This window comes from Microcaecilia unicolor, chromosome 8 (assembly GCF_901765095.1).
Source record: "Microcaecilia unicolor chromosome 8, aMicUni1.1, whole genome shotgun sequence".
Taxonomy (NCBI): Eukaryota; Metazoa; Chordata; class Amphibia; order Gymnophiona; family Siphonopidae; genus Microcaecilia; species Microcaecilia unicolor.
Genome location: NC_044038.1, coordinates 145,705,626 through 145,721,218, shown reverse-complemented (window position 1 = coordinate 145,721,218; position 15,593 = coordinate 145,705,626). Strand labels below are relative to the sequence as shown.

General features: G+C 43.1%; 1 protein-coding gene across 1 annotated transcript in view; it reads left to right on the top strand.

The window, feature by feature from the left end:
* Positions 1-15,593, top strand: part of FCHSD1 (FCH and double SH3 domains 1) — a 151,580-nt gene that overhangs the window by 78,777 nt on the left and 57,210 nt on the right. The window contains exon 11 of the mRNA XM_030213572.1: positions 13,955-14,074. Coding sequence (XP_030069432.1) covers positions 13,955-14,074 — 120 coding nt within the window. The remainder of the gene's footprint in view (positions 1-13,954; positions 14,075-15,593) is intronic.

Here is a 15,593-nt window from a genome sequence, read left to right as displayed (position 1 = left end):
TGTGGTGTAGGTGGTTTGCTCTTGTTTATGTTGTGAGTGTTTTGTTCGCCAGTGAAGAGAGAGGTTCGCTTTGTAATGATCAGACCAGGGTATGCTTGTCCATTTTGTATCTGTTACTGTGATATTTAGTTCATGTGAGAATTTGTATGTGATTAAGTCTAGTGTGTGTCCTTTGATGTGGGTGGGGATTGTGTTTGGCCATTGGAAGTCCCATAGTTGGAGGAGGTCTTTGCATTCACAAACGTTTGTTAGGTTAGCATCTTCAAGGTGGAAATTAATGTCACCTGCGATGAGGAGGTTTTGAGAGGAGACACAGGTGTTCGATATGAAATCCATGAGGTGTGTTTGGCAATCTTGCCAATTGCCTGGTGGTCTGTAGAAGAGGATAAGGTTTAGGTGGTCTTGTAGGGTTGGGTGGTTGAGTCTGACTGAGGCAATTTCGAGTAGGGGAAGTATGGATTCGGCTGTTGTTGTGACTGTGAATTGGGATCTGTAGATTAAAGCTATGCCTCCGCTTCTTTTTCCGTTCCTTGTCCAGTGGGAGATCTTGTATCCTGGCGGACATAGCTCTAGGATTATGGGATCTTTAAGATCATGAATCCAGGTTTCGCTTATAAGTAGAATATCGAGATTGTCTGTTGTGATCCAGTCGGTTATTGTCGTGGTTTTGTTAACTGCAAATCTGGCATTTACATAGCCTATTTGTATTGTTCGGTAAGGCTCAGCTGGGTTCGGGGAAGTGTTGATTTTTATTAAGTGTCTGTCGTCTTGGTCTTTCAGTTTATTGTGGCCCTTCTTTCTTTTCTGTTGGGTGTTTCCATAGATGATGGGTTGTCTGTTCCATTTTTTAGTCTTTTGGTTAGGTGCGTTGTATTTGGGCTGTGTGCCTGGTTTGTGTGCTGTGGGTAGATTGTTGTCTGCAAGGGGGATTATCAGTGCATGGTGAGTTAGGTAAAGACAGTAGATGAGTATGAGTAGTTTGTTAGTATTCATGTTGCCGTTCGTGTGTTTGGTGTTGCGCCGCGTGGAACAGAGGTGGTTGCTTGAATTAACAGTCAGTTGTGTAGTTCAGTGTGAGTGTGTGTAGTCCGTAGAATTGTTTGATATGATTCAGAGTGGGCCTGGGGAGTAGATGGGTATTTCAGTGTAATGCTATGTGGTACACAGAGGGTAAATGAAAGCATATAGTGTTTAAAACATTAAAACATCAAATATCTCTTAAAACTTAGAAATACAGCACATGTTGCGACCGCAAGCTCTGAGCAATTCCCTCTATTCTTAAATATTATGTTAGAACTGCAACATTAATTGTAGCATTTAGTGTTTAAAACAATAAACAGGTGATTATACAGTGTAGCAATATATACATTGACCACATTTGTATGAGTCCTGCTGTAGTTCATTGTCCTGTTGTAAGATGATTTGCTGTCAATAATGTGACTTGCTATCAAATGCAAGAGCATCTAGAGTAAACAGCTGAGACAATGATTCTTAATGTGGTTAATGAAGATCTTAACAGATGTATGCTATCAAGTACATCAGAGATATAGAGTCATGGGAAAGCGAGGGGTACAAATGTAACAAAAATAAAAAATCATCAGGACATTGAGTACTACTACGTTTTGGTATAGTGCTCTCATGTGCATGAGAAATTTAGAGATCTCTGATAATGTAATAATTCTTATTACAAATTAGAAGATAGGAAGGTATCTTATCAATCAATGGATAATGTGCAGTTAAAGGCAGGGTCTAGTAGTTACAAGCAAGTAAAAAGCAAATACTTGCATTATCTGAAGCCATAATTGATTTTTTAAAAAAAAGTACCTCTTAACAAGCATAATGAGAAAGGCTCAAGATCTGAGACTGCCTGTATCCTTTTGTGTAAGTGTCCTCACTCCAAGACTTAGTGGTGCTCTGTCGAGTCTGTTCGCCTCCCTTGACCTCTCGGCTGCACTTTCTCACATGTAGGGGTTTTCTCCTTCTCCTCACCCTCACCCTGTAACCCCAGGTTGCTCGTTGTTCTCCACACCGCACAGCATCCGCAGCATCGGTTTCTGCTGGTTTCGTTAGATTCCTTGCTGTAATTTCTGTTGGTCTTGTAGCTGAAGTTCATTGAATGCCGTTTTGTTTGGACCACGTGGCTGGGATTTTTAGTTGGCCCTCGTGGCTGGGGTTCCGAATTGCAGCCTGCCGCTTATCCGCCATCTATTTCGGTGGTTAGAAGATGGTTGTAGGTCGGGTACTGCTCGGTCGTCTACGTGGCGTGTCACGCGGAAGGTCCAAGCGTCCGCTCGGCGCTTTAGTTGGGGAATTTAGCCGTCCCGTGTCGGTGCACCTCTGTGATTCCCGCTAGCCTCACTGTCGGAGAGGATAATCGCCTCACTTGACTCTGGAGAGACGTCGGTCGAGTTTCTTGCCCTTCCCTTGTGAGTTGCGGTCTTTCTGGTGCTTGGCGCCTCCCGCCGTCTTCTGAGCGCTTCTCGTCGTTTTAGGATCAGTCTCGGAGCGCCTCTCCTGCCTTTGGAGCGCCCTCGGGACGGCCTTCCACCGTCTTCGGAACGTCTCACGTCGCTTTTGTTGTGCCCTCGGAGCGGCCTTCTACCACCTTTGGTGAGACACCGTGCTACGGTGGCTCCACTCTACGATTGGTAGATATGTGTGTATATATATATATATATATATATATATATATATATATATATATATGTATATGTATATGTATCTATAGGAAAAAATGCTGAGGGCTACCCCTGTAGTCCAAACATTTGTGACCAGAATTAATTAACTTATAGTCCCATGATTTTATCATGACAGAAATAATATAAGTATCCGTAGAGGGGGTTGTTTCATAAAAGAGTGCCTGCGTGATATATCCAAAAAATAAACGCAAAAAAAACTTGTACTATTCAAACTAGGCTCATAATAAGATAATTCATAGGAATATTTTTTCATCTGTTTTAGTGTGGTGGAACCATCATATAAAGGGCAATAAGTCCTGCCCAACAAATACAGCAATTTCACTTAGTGCTGAACAAAGCGCTGTCATTTACTGCTTTAATTAAAGTCCCAGTTTTTTTCTATAAATGCATATTTAAAGTCTTTGGTCATTTATCCTCCAGCATTATTTGGTGCAATAGATCTTTTCAAAGAAATATATATAACTAGTAAAAAAAGGCCCAATTCTGTTAGAAATGAATCGGGCGCTAGCAAGGTTTTCCTCGAAGTGTATGTTTCAGAAAGAGTGTGTGTGAGAGATGGAGCGTGTGTGTCAGAGAGAGAATGTGAGAGAGAGACAGAGTGTGTGTGTTTGTGTGAGAGAGAGAGTGTGTGAGAGACAGTGTTTGTTTGTCTGTGTGAGACTGTGTGAGAGAGAGGGACAAAGACAGTGAGTGTGTCAGCGAGAGTGTATGTGAGAGACAGAGAGTGAGTGACTGAGTGTGTGGTCTGAGGAACCCCCTCACCCCCTCCCTCTCCCCTGCCCCCTTGCAGCCACCCATGTGCAGCGACCCTCCTCTCCCTCTGTCCCCCCTGCAGCCACCCATGTCCAGCATCCCCCTGCAGCCACCCGTGCCTATGGGCCCTCCTCTAGTCTGCCCCCTCTGCAGATACCCATGTCCATCAACACTCCTCTTCCCCTGCTGCATCCTTCCTGTCTCCCCTGCTCCCCCTGCAGCCACCCATGTGGTCTCAGAACCCCCTCCTCACCATCCCTTTTCTCCCCCTGCAGGCATGCATGTGCAGCGTCCCTCCTCTCTCCCCTGTCCCCCCTGCAGCCACCCATGTCCAGCGACCCTTCTCTCCCCCTGCCCTCCCTGCAGCTACCCATGTCCATTGATCCTCTTCTCCTGTGCAGCCACCCATGTCCGACGACCCTCCTCTCCTTTCCCCTGGCCCCCCCTGCAGCCACCCATGACCAGCAACCCTTCTCTCCCCCTGCCTGCCCTGCAGTGTCCCTCCTGTATCCCCTGTCCCCCCTGCAGCCACCCATGTGGTCTGTGGACCCCCTTCCCATCTCCCTCTTCCCTGCCCCCCCCTGCAGCCACTCATGTCCAGCGACCCTCCCCTCCCCCTGCTCCCAGCCACCCATGTCCAGCGACACCCCCCTCCCCCCCAGTGCAGCACCCAAACCAATCCCCTTCCCTCCCCCCCTTTGCGCATCACCCGACCCCACCCCGGCGCATCACCAAGCCCCTCCCCCCACCTTCATCGACCCCCTCGCCACCCGCAACCGCCAATACTAACGGTGGCCGGCCGCTGCTGCTATTCAGCAGCAGCAACCGGTACATAAAGAAAACAAAACAAAAAAAACTTTCTCCTAAAACGCACCTCTGTAGACAACCATCTCACATTGGCAGACATCTCTGCAGGTACTCCTCCTCTCCCCTCTGACGTCTCTGCGTTCCTCCGGGGTCTTCCTGCAGGGGCAGTGATGTTGAGGGGAGATGAGGAGCGGCTGCAGAGACGTCAGCCAATGTGAGATGGTTGTCTACAGAGGTGCGTTTTAGGAAAGAGCTTTTTTGTTGTTGTTGTTTTCTTTATGTACCAGCTGCTGCTGCTGAATAGGAGAAGCAGCAGCGGCTGGACCGAGTTTGTATTAGCGGTTGCGGGTGGCGAGGCGGTCGATGGGGGGGAGGGGCTTGGTGATGCGGCGGGGGGAGGGGTTGGGTGATGCGGCGAGGAGGGAATGGGGGTAGGGGCTTTGTGATGCACCGTTGCGCAGTGGTTGTTGTGGTGATGCGCCAGGGGGTGCAGTTAGAGGTGTTTCGTAGGCACCCCCTGTCCTTCTTTATCAAATGCACCGATGAGCCTGTTTGGGGGGGGGGGGTTGTGGGTGGCTATTGTGCGTGTGTGGTTGGGGAGTTTGACAGCAGTCTGTAGCGATTCCTAGGCAGGGGGAGGAGTAGGGAAACACGCTGCCCCTGCCTGGGTCGTTGTAGGTTGGAGGGGGTTGCAGGTTGGTAGGGGTGGCTACTTCTTGACCGCCGTCCGCGTTCATCGATCCCTTCACTCTCTGTGTTCCGCCCTCGATGTCATGACGTTTGACGCAAGGGCGGGGCAGAGAGACATGGTGAGTTGGATGGCTTCACCACCTTGAACTAACGAACTCTTTAGGGAGTGTGCAGATGGCTTCAGCAGGTTGTCTTCAGAATGTTGAGGTAGCGTTTTATGTACAGATGGGGTGTGGCTGAGGGCAGGTGTATGAGTGAGGGTGACTGGTCCTGATAGCCTAGCCTACGAAGACTACAGGAGTTCAGTGCTTCACTGTCTTGGAGTGAGCTTCAGAACGTTCGAGGTGGGATTTATTTATATAGATATGTACTATAGTTAAGTCCTTTTATATATAAATAACTATATATATAAAAGGACTTAACTTTGCCTTTTTGTATTGTTCTAAATGTTTAAGCATACCACCCTCCATGTCAGCAGGCTTTCAGAATACATTATACATTCTGTCTTTGAGTCGTCCTTTAATTTCTCTTCCTAACTTGTTGGAGAAGATCTAGGCCTATTCTGAGGTACTGGGTTACAAGTTAAATGCCACTAAATCAGTGAAGTTGCCTGTCAGCTTACCACCCTCCATTTTTGAGGCATTAAGGACTTCCTTTCCTTTTAATTGGGCATCTACTTGGGGATTCAGATCCCTCGGGATGTACAGTGGGGGAAATAAGTATTTGATCCCTTGCTGATTTTGTAAGTTTGCCCACTGACAAAGACATGAGCAGCCCATAATTGAAGGGTAGGTTATTGGTAACAGTGAGAGATAGCACATCACAAATTAAATCCGGAAAATCACATTGTGGAAAGTATATGAATTTATTTGCATTCTGCAGAGGGAAATAAGTATTTGATCCCCCACCAACCAGTAAGAGATCTGGCCCCTACAGACCAGGTAGATGCTCCAAATCAACTCGTTACCTGCATGACAGACAGCTGTCGGCAATGGTCACCTGTATGAAAGACACCTGTCCACAGACTCAGTGAATCAGTCAGACTCTAACCTCTACAAAATGGCCAAGAGCAAGGAGCTGTCTAAGGATGTCAGGGACAAGATCATACACCTGCACAAGGCTGGAATGGGCTACAAAACCATCAGTAAGACACTGGGCGAGAAGGAGACAACTGTTGGTGCCATAGTAAGAAAATGGAAGAAGTACAAAATGACTGTCAATCGACAAAGATCTGGGGCTCCACGCAAAATCTCACCTCGTGGGGTATCCTTGATCATGAGGAAGGTTAGAAATCAGCCTACAACTACAAGGGGGGAACTTGTCAATGATCTCAAGGCAGCTGGGACCACTGTCACCACGAAAACCATTGGTAACACATTACGACATAACGGATTGCAATCCTGCAGTGCCCGCAAGGTCCCCCTGCTCCGGAAGGCACATGTGACGGCCCGTCTGAAGTTTGCCAGTGAACACCTGGATGATGCCGAGAGTGATTGGGAGAAGGTGCTGTGGTCAGATGAGACAAAAATTGAGCTCTTTGGCATGAACTCAGCTCGCCGTGTTTGGAGGAAGAGAAATGCTGCCTATGACCCAAAGAACACCGTCCCCACTGTCAAGCATGGAGGTGGAAATGTTATGTTTTGGGGGTGTTTCTCTGCTAAGGGCACAGGACTACTTCACCGCATCAATGGGAGAATGGATGGGGCCATGTACCGTACAATTCTGAGTGACAACCTCCTTCCCTCCGCCAGGGCCTTAAAAATGGGTCGTGGCTGGGTCTTCCAGCACGACAATGACCCAAAACATACAGCCAAGGCAACAAAGGAGTGGCTCAGGAAGAAGCACATTAGGGTCATGGAGTGGCCTAGCCAGTCACCAGACCTTAATCCCATTGAAAACTTATGGAGGGAGCTGAAGCTGCGAGTTGCCAAGCGACAGCCCAGAACTCTTAATGATTTAGAGATGATCTGCAAAGAGGAGTGGACCAAAATTCCTCCTGACATGTGTGCAAACCTCATCATCAACTACAGAAGACGTCTGACCGCTGTGCTTGCCAACAAGGGTTTTGCCACCAAGTATTAGGTCTTGTTTGCCAGAGGGATCAAATACTTATTTCCCTCTGCAGAATGCAAATAAATTCATATACTTTCCACAATGTGATTTTCCGGATTTAATTTGTGATGTGCTATCTCTCACTGTTACCAATAACCTACCCTTCAATTATGGGCTGCTCATGTCTTTGTCAGTGGGCAAACTTACAAAATCAGCAAGGGATCAAATACTTATTTCCCCCACTGTACATGATATATTCCAGGTTAACTACCCAGCTCTTCTTCAGGAGTTGGTGCGGGATATGAAGCATTGGGCGCCTCTGGAGCTTTTTTGGTTTGTCAGAATAGCTACTTTGAAAATGAATTAATGTATCTTTCAGGTCCTTCTATTGCACCTAATGTGGGCCTTTTTGTCTGGCCTTCAGGATTGTCTTATTTGGTTTGTGTGGAATAGTATGTGTTTATGGCTTCCTCAGGAATTTTTGTAAAAGGTCGGTGGCTTGGAGGCTTGAGTGTTCTGAATTTATTCTGGTACTACCATGCGGCACAGGCATGGGCTGTGATCGAATGGTTTCATGCCACACCTAATAATTTGTGGGTTCATGTGGAGCAAACTGTAGTTGGTCCCTGTTTATTGAAGCATTTGATTTGACTCCCTAGAAAGTTTTTCAAGTTACCACCTGAACTGTGGCTTTCCATAGCTGCTATACTTTCCTTTTGGGATTCGTTATTTGTCATCCCTCAGGGTTCATTGTCGCATCATATGCCTATTGCGGGGTATCCTTTGTTTCTGCCAGGAGTTGGGGGAACTGTTTTTACTTGTTGAGCTCAAAGGGGGTTGAATACCTAGGGGAAGGTTTTGATGATACCTTCCCTGTCTGAGGATTATCCGTTTTCACCTTCTGATCATTACGCTTATGTTCAGGCCAAGCATTTTTTGACTAGCCCTTCCATTAAAAATTGTGTTCCGATTTGGAAGATCTTTGTGAAGGCTTGACTAACATCTGTGGGCTTATTACTTGTTTGTATGGCTGTTTGTGTAAAAAGGCTCCACCCTACAATTTACATCAGGTTAATTGGGAGAAAGAATTGGGGGTTTCCATTTCAGCTGATGACTGGATTGTTATGGAAAAGGCCTTGTTGAAATCCTCCATGGCGGTTCCCATCAAGGAGAATGTGATTAAAGTCTTTTATAGAGAGTATCTTACACCAGCGAGGCTTTGTCTAAAAGTTTGGGGCTCTTGTTTGTTTTATAAGTTTTAGAGATAAAGTTAAGATACTCTTACATGCCTTTTTTGATTTTTCAGGGAGTATGTCCTTGATACAGCATAGTTGCAAAACATAATTCATGTCGGATGAATTACCCCTGAGCCGACAAAGATAAAAGCGCACATATATGAGAAAGATAAAAAACATAAAAGTAATATATACTTAAAAGACCAATGATGATGATAGTGCTTAATTCTTGATGGATGAAATGTTAACCATCGAGTTCCACTGCTGAGGTCTTGGGTGAGGATATTAAGGTTTATCTTTACATCTCAGTCACATAGGAAGTTTCTGATAGTGACATTGTAGATAAACTATTTTTGTATTGCAATAGGAGTTTATCCCACAAATTCTATAACACTATGAGGCATATTTTCAAAGCACTTAGCCTTCCAAAGTTCCATAGGTTTCTATGGAACTTTGGAAGGCTAAGTGCTTTGAAAATATGCCTCTATGCATAATTCATTGGAATGCCCCTGACTCGCCATGCCCCCTTTTCGGTGGCACACAGGCAGATTTGGGTATGGATTGTTATAGAATCATATGGCCAGATCCGTGAGCAAATCCAAATTAGTGCCGTTTAACATCAATAAGTGATTTTTAGCCATTTATTGATTAACAGCTCGTTAACTAACTTATTTGCATGTGGATATCAGGATCACGTAAAAATATGAACGCGATTTATAGAATCTGGGGGATGACGCATACATGTAGGCACTAAAGTTATAGAATGAGGGGGTGTATGTCTAGAACATCAGAAGAACTGGGCAAACTGACTGGATGTTTTAGCTTGCGTTTGAGGGTATGAATAGGGTGTACAAGGAATATGACAGGTGTCAACTTACTCAGTTTGAAGGCCACTGTGAAGCAGCCTAAAATTCAGTGAGGATTTCATTCCCCTTTTATAACAAGAACCCTTGTAAAATGCACAGAACAAAATCAATATGTTTTAAACTTCAATAGTGGACTACAAATTGAATGTTGTGGAGAAATTCAAGGACCTAATGAAAGCTGTTTTACTCATTTGTTTTTCAACATTGTAGTTGACCGAATAAATTACAGAATTGCATACGATTGCAGAGGAAAGGCCCCTCACAGGCAAAAGTTTCTTAATTGCACCATTAAGTATTTTCGATTTGTGCTACTTAGAGTAGAATTGGGTTACAGAACAAGTTTAGCACCAATGCAGTTTTTCGCTTGTGGGTGAGCTCCTTTTTACATTTTTTTCTCAAATTACAGTGCCTGTCACTTATGCAAACGTCTTCTCTCCCTCTCATGAGCTCAATGTACAGACCACAGGAAACCATGTGGCAGCGTAGGCTGTCAGCATTGCAAAACCAGAATAGAAATGAATATTATTAGTATTAGAGAGAGAATGTAATCTTATATAATTGTGTGCAAAAGTTTAGGCACCCCTGGTCCAATTGTATGTTTCAGTGCATCCAACAGAAACTGATACAACCTTTATATGGTACTAGGTTAAATACAACATTTTTCTGCAAATGGTAATGCATGATAACTGTTTATTTGATGATTTTGACAGATTGAAAGTAATAATGAATACAGCAGGTGCAAAAATTTGGACTCTTTAAGTTCATTATTACTACTTAAAAAAATTGTTAATGACTCAGTAGGCCTAAAATTAGATGTACACAATTTCATGGTTGAACAGATACTTTGACCTGTCCTTCTTTTCAAATAGTGATTGTTCTATTTTTCAACAATCATAGGCTCCTTTAAGCAACTGAGCATTTGAAAATAAAGATAATTTACTCTTACAGAGCAGGAGGCAGATATTTAAACATCTCTAAATGGTTCCAGCTGGCCAGAAATTCTGTTAAGAAATGAATTTACAATCCAAAAATCACTGATAGAACTAGCTGAAATTGGTCGAATCTGTAAAATAGAATCACACACAACGTGTCAAAGTTGTTAGCTGACACTAAGGGGAGAAGTTATCAATGTGTGCTACTGTTAAGATGTGTTATTTTACTGTTAACCCCAGTTATTAGTAACTAGGTCTCATTGCCTAAAATGGGACCTGTGCTAAAATAGCATGTTAGTGGTAAATTAACACATCTTAACAGTAGCCCACATTGATAACTTCCCCTCCTTAGTGTGAAGAGTTTCAGTCTCTGGTAACCAGAGCTGCTATTGTGATGTCATAATGCCTCATTCCACCAATGCCTGAGAGCCATCCTCATCAGTGATGTCACAATGGCTTGATTGCCATATACTTGGCTCACTTTTATTACATATAGCAGTGATTTTGATTTCTAGAGATATTTCTTTTTTCTTTCATTAAGGAGGGTAGTTATCAGCATGGGCTTAAGATATTTTATTTTAATGTCAATCATGGTTATTAGTAACTAGGTCTCATTGCCTAAAATGGGACCTGTGCTAACATAGCATAAGTTAGTGGTAAATTAACACATCTTAACAGTAGCCCACATTGATAACTTCCCCTCCTTAGAGTGAAGAGTTTCAGTCTCTGGTAACCAGAGCTGCTATTGTGATGTCATAATGTCTCATTCCACCAATGCCTGAGAGCCATCCTCATCAGTGATGTCACAATGGCTTGATTGCCCTATAATTGGCTCACTTTTATTACATATAGCAGTGATTTTGATTTCTAGAGATATTTCTTTTTTCATTCATTAAGAAGGGTAGTTATAAGCATGGACTTAAGACATGTTATTTTAATGTCAATCATGGTTTATTAGTAACTAGGTCTCATTGCCTAAAATGGGACCTGTGCTAAAATAGCATAAGTTAGTGGTAAATTAACACATCTTAACAGTAACTCACATTTGATAACTACGTCCATAAAGTGGTTATCCACAGGTGTGCACTACATAACATTGATCTGCATGGGAGAGTTATCAGAAGGAAATATTTTCTCTGACTTCATCAAAAGGTCATCTACAGTATGCAAAAGAAATGCTTGAAAAGTGCTTTGGATTGATGAAACAAAACTGCACATTTATAGACAATATAGTTGAAATCTTGCCTGTTATCAAATCTGGCTTGGATCTGATGGAATCCTGGGCCACTGATTTCAAATTAAAACTAAACAAAGACAAAACCGAATTCCTAATCCTGACTAATCCCTATCACCCTATGGCTATTAGAATCTTCACTATAGATATGACTTACCTGTTAGTTATCACTATGAAAATATTAGGTATACCTGTAACTATCGACCAAAAAGCCTTTGCACTGCTAGTCCAAATGTTAGTCCTACCTCACTTGGATTACTGTAACGTTCTGTTTCTTGGTACTAAGTGTCAATATCAGAAAAAACTGCAAATCATACAGAATACAGTTGAATAGAATATACTAGTGTTTCAACTCATCATAACAAACTGCACAGACTTCTCATAGCAGAAAGGTTCAAAGCTGCTTGATTAGTTTTTAAATCTTACAGGGTAAGCCGGCTAGAAACGCGTTAGGGAAACAAAGAAAAGCAGGTTTTACCGTGTGGGGAGCCATGTTGGAAACTCCTGCGCCGCTCTCTGCCCGTGATGATTGCGAGATGGCCGGCTCTGTGGAAAAAGCAAAATTTTAAAAAAGGCGCGACACCGCTACACCACGATCGCGAAAAAGGAAAGGGAAATGGCCGGCTTTTGTGAGAAACAGAGAAAATTAAAAAAGGGAGGGAAATCAGCTGATCTGATAGCCGGCTAATACCGCGATTGAAACTCCCGCGCCGCTCGCTGCCAACAAGAGGCTCCCTAGCCCTCGTTGGCAGCTTTTATGCTTTCCCCTGTAGCCCTGCCCCTTCCGGCTTCCCAACCAACGGCAAGGGGGTGTCCTGCCACGTCATCTCAATCGCCGATGGGGAAGCCAGAAAGGAAGGGTCGCTCTGACGCAGGAGCTGCCGGGCAGCAGCCGCCATGTTATGTGCGGCTGCTCGGCATGCCCCTCGCCGGCCTACCTGAAAGGTTCAAAGCTGCTTGTTTAGTTTTTAAATCTTACAGGGTTTCACCCTTGAGCTGCTGACTAACGCCCCTGTTTACTAAGCAGTGCTAAGAGCACGCTAGCACTTTTAGTGCATGCCTAACCATATAGACACCTATACTATTCCTATGGGTGTCTATACATTTAACGCACACTAAAAATGCTAACACAACTTAGTAAACATACCCCTAAGACCACTTCTCTACATTTAGTCCAGTCTAACAGACTGAAAAAACACTGTTTCAAAAGACAATTTGAAATTAGAAGATTTTCAGCTCTCTATTTCCTGTACTTGGAGTTAAAATATAAAACTCTCTACCTATTGCCATCAAAACAGAAAACAGCTACCTTAGCTTCAGGAAGAGGCTAAAAACCTTTCTCCTCCCAAAGACTGCTTCATAACAATCCATTGACTTCTCCCTCCTAGTATCATCCATTATCCTTTCCTATAATGTTTTTGGTCTCATGTATTACACCAATGGTCTCTATTTGTTCTCATACCTCACACTAACATTATCAGCTTTTGTCTCACCTAGAATGTAAACTGCACTGAACTCTGGAAAGGGGATATTAGTGGTACACAAGAATTGATTTGAATTTGAAAAATGATTGGATGTTTCAGCAAGACAGTAATCCAAAACATACCTCAAAGTCAATGATGAAATAGTTAAGGAAAGAGAAATGAAGTTTTTCAGAATGGCATTTATAGTCTCCCAACTTCAATATTATTGAAAATATGCAGTGCATACAAGAAAACCTAAGAATATTTCTGAGCTAGACTATGAAAAATATTCCGAAAGCAAGAATAATTAGCTAAGGAAATGTTTGGAAGTTGCTACTTTTGTCAATGGAGATGTGACAAAGTTCGAACTGAAAGGGAGTCCAGACTTTTGCACCTGCTACATTCATGAAGGCCAATATTCAAACCGTGGTAGTTAGACTGGGTAACTCCCCGGGTCGGCGCTAACCCAGATATTCAATGCCTGGCTGTTTCCGGTGACTGGTATTGAATATCTGGTTTATTTTTGGCCAGGTTGAAGATAACTGGCTAAGTCGATATTCAGACTTAGCTGTTTATCTTCAAACCAGCCAAAGATATTCCACTATGCAATGTGGTCAAATATGGCCAATAAACCCGGTCTAAAAGTCATCAGAAAGCTGGTTATATCACACGATATAACCAGCTAGCCATTAGCCGTTAACTGGGGATAATCAGCGGGGGCTAGCTTGTTATCCCCTGCTGATTATCAGTGGATAGCTGGTTAAGTGCTATTTCACTGGTCAGCAGCCGTCCTGACCGGTTAAATAGCATTGAATATCAGAGTGATGGTGTTCATATTTAGGGTCCATAAAAAATATACTTGATATAGTAATACATTGATGTTAGGTTTAACTTTCTACCTTATAGAGGTTTTTGTCAGCTTCTGTTCATAGCTAAGCATACAGCATTTCCAAATACTGTCATTCAAGCAGAGTGAAAAAAAAAGCTACACTTGTCATCATCTGTGCTCGGACCAAGCAATCATTATGCCATTATATCCCAAAAAAGTGAACTAATAATAGGTAACCTAAATGTGTCTATTTATTTTTGAGGTTTCTGAAATTGTGTATTTTCTTAGAAATTTAAAATAGTTAATAATCCCAGACAGCCCTGTTGGAGTTAAGCAGTGAATGTAAATTGGTAATCCAGTTACTGCTTTTCATTTCATGTGCATTCTTCCCTAGGTATGTCACCTAGAGACGTGGAACAGTAGCCAGAATGGGGAAAGTGGGTTGGAGAAAGAGGCTCGGAGGTGGGCATCACGAGCTGCTAGAGATTACAAGCTCAAGGCACATGGAGAGCGGGTAAGAGCTCTTTGAACAGTTGGTATCTTCCTTAGAGATGGATCACAAAGCCTACTCGGTAGCCAAGTATTCATTTGTGCATGTGTTTTAGAGGGTCTAATTACACAATTAAAGAGCTACAACTGAAAAAGACATGAACCAAATCCTAATAAATAAATAAGAGGAACCTAGGACATAAGAGTGTTTGGTATATCCCAGAATGAAATGTTCAAGATTAGGCCTCTAGGCAGACCACTTCAGAACAGCAGACAGCAGAAGTTCCAGGCAAGTTGCTAATGCCAACAACTGTAAAATAAAGGCTGAGGGGGAAAAGCATGAAGTCTGCAGAGGCTGTAGTATGTTCAGTTCTGAGGCAGCACATCAGCCAAGCTCAGTATACCAGGGGCAGGCAACTCTGGTCCTCTAGAGCCCCATGTAAGTTTTGTTTTCAGGATATTCATGAAATGTATCTGTATACAATGGAGGCAGTACATACAAAGACATCTCATGCATATTTGATGTGGACATCTTGAAACACAACTGGTGTGTGGTATTTGAGAACTACAGTTGCTTACCTCTGTAATAAACAGTATAGGGATGATCCAGAGAAGGGCTGCGAAAATTATGTTGGCTCTGTACATAAGCCCTGTTTGAGGAAACGTAGGGGGTCTTTTACTAAACCGCATTAGCATTTTTAGCTCACAATAGAAATCAGCTGGCGGTAAAAGCTGAGACACCCATTATATTCCTATTGGTGTCTCAGCAATTACAGCCAGCTGATTCGCAGTAGAAATCTAAAAAAGCTACCGTTGCTTAGTAAAATGACCCCTCAAAGAACTAAATATGCATACACTGATGGTATATTTATCTTGTGTCCTGTACAAAATTCCTTGGAAAGTACGGCTTCTTTTTAAAATATTATATAGAGACAAGGGAGGATTGGGCACACAAAAAACAAAATTAGTGTGGTTTGGAGATCAGCAAAAGTTGTTTTTTTTTTTTTCAGAAACAGGTACTTCTTTAAAATTTGATATCAAGACAAGTGTACTGGTTTTAATCCTTGACTCAAGGCTCTCTTATGAATACCAGATTAACAAATTAGTAAGGAAATTTATTTTTCACCTACAAAAATTGAGAGTACCCTTGGATGGAATTCCTCTTGTATGAGGAAAGGCTAAAGAGGTTAGGGCTCTTTAGCTTGGAAAAGAAACGGATGAGGGGAGATATGATTGAGGTCTACAAAATCCTGAATGGTGTAGAACGAGTAGAAGTAAATCAATATTTTACTTGTTCCAAAAGTACAAAGAGTAGGGGACACTCAAGGAAGTTACACAGAAATACTTTAAAACAAATAGGAGGTAATATTATTTTCACTCAATGAATAGTTAAGCTCTGGAACTGTGCCAGAGGATGTGGTAACAGTGTTAGCGTATCTGGGTTTAAAAAGGTTTGGCAGTGGTGTAGGAAGGGGGGGTGGTGGGGCGGTCTGCCCCAGGTGCAAGCCGCTGGGGGGGGGGGGGGGGGTGTCGGCTTTGCTGGT